Below are 5,977 nucleotides of genomic sequence, written 5' to 3' on the forward strand. Positions count from 1 at the left end.
GTGAATAGAACTGTTTGCAAAGTTAATTCGTTGTCCCGAGGCCTGACAATAGATCTCTACCACTTCTTTAATTGACGTTGCTCCTTCGGTGCTTGCTTTTGCGAATAACAGGCTGTCGTCTGCAAATAAAAGATGATTGACCGGGGGTGCTGTGGGCGCCACAAGGATGCCCGATAGGTTTTCCGAGTTCCCCCTGCTCCTTAGAAGGCAAGAGAGACCTTCAGCTGCTAGCAAAAACAAATATGGGGAGATGGGGTCTCCTTGACGAATCCCCCTAGACGGTTTAAAGACCTCCGTCCTCTCCCCATTGAACAACACCGAAAAAGTTACTGATGTCACCACTTTCATTATGGAAGCGACCCAGCTGTCGCTAAAACCCAGCTTCAACATTATGGCCTTGAGATAGTCCCATTCCACCCTATCGTAAGCTTTCATCATGTCTAGTTTCAAGGCGCAAAATTGCGAGCTCCTGCCTCGCTTCTTCTTCATAAAATGCAAACACTCATATGCAGTTATAATATTGTCTGTGATGAGCCTCCCTGGCACGAACGCAGACTGCTCTTCAGAGATTATCTCTGGGAGTATCCGCTTTAGCCTATTTGCTTGCACTTTAGAAACAATTTTGAGAATAACATTGCACAAACTAATTGGCCTAAATTGGGTGAGAGATGATGCATCTGAAACTTTGGGAATGAGAACAAGTAAAGTTTGGTTAGCCTCACCAATTTCTTCAACTCCGTTTAAAATATTCAATACTGCCTTAGTCACTTCTTCCCCACATATGTCCCAATGACGCTGAAAAAAATGTGCTGAAAAGCCGTCAAGTCCTGGCGCCTTGGTCGGAAACATTTGAAACAATGCCAACTTGACTTCCTCCGCTTTATACGGTGCGTTTAGTGATAGGTTCATCTCTGGTGCTCTCATAAATAATTATTGGGGGCAGCACAGGTTCGGGCCCACAGCCCAAGCATAAGCACTGATGCGGCCCAACAGGGCAGGCTGACCCAAAGCTGACCCCGCCTTATCCGCTCGCTAAACCCGCTACTACGACGACGACGAGAGTCACGCACGCGTGGTGCGTGCTACACGACAACGTGGCAGCACGAATCCTGTCTCCCGATGAAGAGGAGGAGGAAATGCCCCCACCATCCGCTGCCTCAACTGCACCAGCACCCGGCACGCACCACCACCACGACCCGACCTGCAAAAAATGCCATCGCAAAGGAGGCCCATGTCGTCGCCACGCCCGAGGGCTCGCTCGGCGCGCCCAGAGCCGAGCAGAGCAGCGGAGCCCACCGCCCGTCTTAAACCCACCCCACCGCCCACCACCCCGCTCTCTCACTCTCCAGTGACCCACACCGCTCCGGGCTCAGCTCAGCTCGCTCACACGTCGCCATCGCCAGTAACCGCACCCCATCCCACCGCCCCCTCCCGCAAAAAACCAACGGCTCCCCGCGCCGCCCGCGCGCCTCCCCCAGTCCCCACCCCGCCGACGAACGATGGTCGCCGCCGCCGCGCGCCGCAAGCGCTCCCTCCTGGCGCCCCGGTCTCCTGCGCGTCCGCGTCCGCCGCCGCCTCAGCTGACGGCGCTGCTGGCGCAGCTGGCCACGTCGGTGTCCCTGGCGCTGCGCTTCGCGTCGGACCGCGACCTGCTGCTCCGCCCCTCCCAGGCGCTGGCGCTCGACCCGCTCCTGCTCGCCGCGGCGCGGGCCGTGTCGCGGCTCCTCGCGCTGCTCCCGCTCCACCTCCAGACCATCACGCTCACCTCGCTCTCGCTCTCCCCGCCGACCCCCCCGCCCTCGCTGCCCTCCTCCTGGTTCCTCCGCCTCGTCTCCGCCTCCCCCGCGCTCCCGGACTCCGCCTGGCGCGACGCCTTCCGCATGTCCCGCCCGGCCTTCTACGCGCTCCTCCGCTCCCTCGCGCTCCCGGACCCCGCCAGCCCCGCCGCCGCCTCCTCCTCCCTCGCGCTGCCGGCCGACCACAAGCTCGGCGCCGCGCTCTACCGCCTCGCGCACGCCGCGCCGGCCCGCGCCGTGGCGCGCCGCTTCGGCCTCCCGTCGCCCGCCGCCGCGGCGCAAGCCTTCTACGAGGTCTGCCGCGCCGTCGCTGACCGCCTCGCCGCCCTGCTCGACCTCGCCGCGCCCGACCGCATCTCCCGCGCCGTCCCGGGCTTCTGCGCGCTCTCCCTCCCCAACTGCTGCGGCGCGCTCGGCTACGCGCGCTTCGGGGCCGCCGCGGTCACCGCGCAGGCGCTGGTCGACGCCGAGGGCCGCTTCCTCGACGTCTCCGTCGGCTGGGACCCGGCCGAGGCGCCGCCGGAGGTCCTGCCGCGGACCAAGCTCTACGCCTCGCAGTCGCTCGTGCTCGCCAACGCGCCCCACGGCGAGCTCATCGGCGGCTCCGTGCCGCGCTACTTCCTGGCGCCCGCCTGCTGCCCGCTGCTCCCCTGGCTCGTCACGCCCTACAGGGACGCCGGCGCGACGGACGGCGCGTCCAAGGAGCGCATCTTCAACAACGTGCACGCGCAGGGGGCGCGGCTGGTGAGGAGCGCGTTCGGCCGCGTGCGCGCGCGGTGGCAGCTGCTGGAGGAGTGCTGGAAGGGCGAGTGCCAGGAGGCGCTGCCGTACGTCGTGGTCGCTGGCTGCCTGCTGCACAACTTTCTCATCAAGTGCGGCGAGCCCATGCCCGACGCGGCGGCGGCTCCGGTGGACGCCGGCGCCGACGCGTTTGCGGACTTCGAGGGGGAGAATGACAAGGAAGGGGAGAGGATCCGGGATGTTCTCGCTGTGCATTTGAGCTTGGTGAGCCGTACCCAGTGAGGTAGTGAGTGAGCAATTTGTGTGCGCTCTGCAGTTTTCCCTAGTGTACATATTAGTCTGAATCCACCGGCGTCGCGTGGATTGTCCCCTGTATGAGTACGAGTGATGCTGAGCTTCTACCGGAGCTGCCTATGTTCTAATGCTGTACTCTTGTCGATCCAGTTGAGTTTAGTGTAGCGTGATCAATGAAATTGTCATGTCTGGTGTTTGCAGTCTCACATAGTCATATGTCTCTCGTTTGTTATTTCAGAGCAAAGGGCTCATGCTCCGTTCCATGCCATTCAGTTTAAGCTCCGTCGGAGCATCTACTGCCGGACCCTTAAACCCTCCCCCAAACGATGCGGGCGTACAAAATCGCCATTCAACCAGACCCTGCAAAGCCAACCCAGAACGTTCATGTTGTCCGGTACCCCTCAAATCAACCCATACGTGAGGTAGATCTCGGAACGCCAGGGCGCATCAATCACGTCGGGTCGACCTACTCCAAATCCGCTCCAAATTGATCAAGTTCATCGAATCAAATATCCTCCTCTTGTGTCCGTCCTCCCTTTTTCGTGTCCGAGCCGTCGTCTTCCTCCACCCTTGCTCCCTGCCTGCGCCGCCGTGCTCGTCCGCTGTCCTAGATGTTGACGTTCAGTACCCTATTCCCCACCCCCGCCCACAATGAGGGCTCTTTTCAACATAGATGGTCTACCATCCAAGAGAGCGCCAACAAATTTTGCGGTTTCTATTCACAAGTGGTTGGCCCGAACCAAAATGGCATTGGAGTCAATAGACATGTAAGTTTGACTTGTTTCACATTGTCATCATTTGTATTTCTAGCTTCGTTTGTTGCATTGTGTTGAGCAATACTTATTTTGCTAGTTGGGGTTGGCAACCACTTTGTACAACTAAACTGAGGGCAAGCCATTCACTTTGTCCCAATGTTGGTTGAAATTGAATGAGAAACCGAAGTGACAACTCATCCTTGATGAGCTCAAAAGAAGACCATCAAGAAGATGAAGAAAAACAATGGCCCAAACTCCTCACAATCTATTGGATTGGATGACGATGAGCCAAGTGGAGGGGCGGACGTACAAGCCACAGTGCCAAAGAGGACTGCGTGTGACGGCGTAACCAGCAAAATTAATGTCCGCCACATGGATTGGCATTTTTTTTGGTCAAAGAGGAGAGGTACAAGATCTTCTTGGATGCGCAAAGGGGAATTATGGATTTTGACCGGGAGAGGTTGAAAGAGAAGTTGAAAACATTGATAGAGAAAGAGAAAAATGAGAGGCCGCCCGACGCTATCCGCGGACTCATCTGTATGTGCCCGCAGACATTTTGAGGGTTGAGTTTGTCCAATTTGATTGTAATCTGTAAGAGCATCTTGCGAGAGCCATATCCTATATTTGTTCTGCCTCATGTTTTATGGAAAAGGCGCAATAAAAGCTTGGCTCTAATTAAATTAATAAAGCCACAAACAGCCCTGTATAAATGATTGATGCCGGGACACTCGTTTACAAAATATGCTCACAAAAGAAGAGAAAGAACAACACCCAAACACTAAAGAGAACGACATCTACAAGCATATGACAAGATATTGTTGGAAATTGGCACACATTATACGGTGGTTTCAAACGCTGCAGCGAAATAAAGTAACTTTAACATCACCTCTATGCACTAATTTACAGATCGTTGCTCAGTCATGTAAGGACGCATATGTGTCAACATATATGAATAAATTCTGTCTGCCAGATTGTAGGACAAAACTTAATACTTCTCTTTAGTTTCTCTAGCGCTATGATGCACCTCGAACATCCAAACTCAAAAGTGTTTGGTGTCAAGCGAACCACACAAAACAGTAGCAGAAAAAAATTAGATGAAAACCAATATTTTTATGTGAAAACCACCCAGATTGGGGTGAAAACCACGGGCCAGAGCTACCAAATCTTCTTCCACTATAATCAAATGTGGAATACAACAATATCTTCTCTAGTTAACACCAGAGCCCCCCATACACTAAGATCTCTCAATCTTGGTTGACAACAACAATATTTGGGGATCGAGAGCTAGGGATTGGAATAATCTCACCAAAGATGATGGAATCACAACTTCAAGGAGACAAGGCAGTGGATCTGGTCTTCACAACCTTGGAGAGAAGATCCCTTTCCTTGCTTGCAAGCTCCTCCAACAATCTTCCTCTATTTTCCTTTCTCTCTTGTTTTTTTCCTCTTCTCCAGTGAAGGATATCTTGGTTTCCGTCACATGGTAATGGCTGCTGGATAGGAGGATTAACCTCTAACTCTCTCTTTGTGCAAAGACCAAATTGATCCTAGGTCATAACCCTAATGGGTAGTTGGCTTTGGCATGGCAGTTGGGCTGCCTAAAAGCTTCATATTGTCATCTCCTCATAGCCCAGACGAGAAGGATATCGTAATAAATCTCCCCATTCGGCTCGTGAGGGATGCACTATCAAGCCTGCTACCTCCCAACATGCATTTAGCTTCTCAGATGAGGATATTTTGGTCATCATATCCGAACCACTCTTGTCTACCGGCTTGGTATCTCTCTTCCCTGTAGAAAACCAATCACAAGTCCCTCCTTATTTTCACTCCAAAAAGTTGGAAAAAAGAGCAAATCTCGGATAGCCTAACTTGTTTTTTTGCCCATGGATCTTCTCAAATTATATAAACTTGGAACTCACAACATCTTGAATCCAATGACACCTCCCAACAGTGTGCTTGGTTCAAAGAGTGATAGGTTGAATTCTTGGCAAGATGAATAGCACTTTGACTGTCACAAAAAATTACACATTTCTCTTTATTCATGCCTAACTCTTTGAAAGGATCGATATGGTTGACTAGAGGGGGGGGGGGGTGAATAGGCAACTAACAATTTTTAACTTTTCTTTACCAAATTAAACTTTGCATCAAAGTAGGTTGTCTAGATGTGCAACTAGGTGAGCAACCTATATGATGTAACAACAACGAACATATACGCAAGCAAGAGAAGTAACACTAATAAGCTTGCACAAGTAAAGGTAAGAGATAACCAAGAGTGGACCCGGTGAAGACGAGGATGTGTTACCGAAGTTCCTTCCTTTTGAGGGGAAGTACGTCTCCGTTAGAGCGGTGTGGAGGCACAATGCTCCCCAAGAAGCCACTAGGGCCACCGTA

The 5,977-nt window shown here is 53.2% G+C and overlaps 1 protein-coding gene across 1 annotated transcript; it reads left to right on the top strand.

The window, feature by feature from the left end:
* The first annotated feature begins 1,362 nt into the window (after positions 1-1,362).
* LOC119352217 (protein ANTAGONIST OF LIKE HETEROCHROMATIN PROTEIN 1-like) lies at positions 1,363-3,037 on the top strand. The gene has a single exon (XM_037618922.1). The coding sequence runs from the start codon at positions 1,500-1,502 to the stop codon at positions 2,817-2,819; it is 1,320 nt and encodes a 439-aa protein (XP_037474819.1). The 5' UTR covers positions 1,363-1,499; the 3' UTR covers positions 2,820-3,037.
* The last annotated feature ends 2,940 nt before the right edge of the window (positions 3,038-5,977 follow it).

This window comes from Triticum dicoccoides, chromosome 2A, assembly GCF_002162155.2.
Source record: "Triticum dicoccoides isolate Atlit2015 ecotype Zavitan chromosome 2A, WEW_v2.0, whole genome shotgun sequence".
Classification (NCBI taxonomy): Eukaryota; Viridiplantae; Streptophyta; class Magnoliopsida; order Poales; family Poaceae; genus Triticum; species Triticum dicoccoides.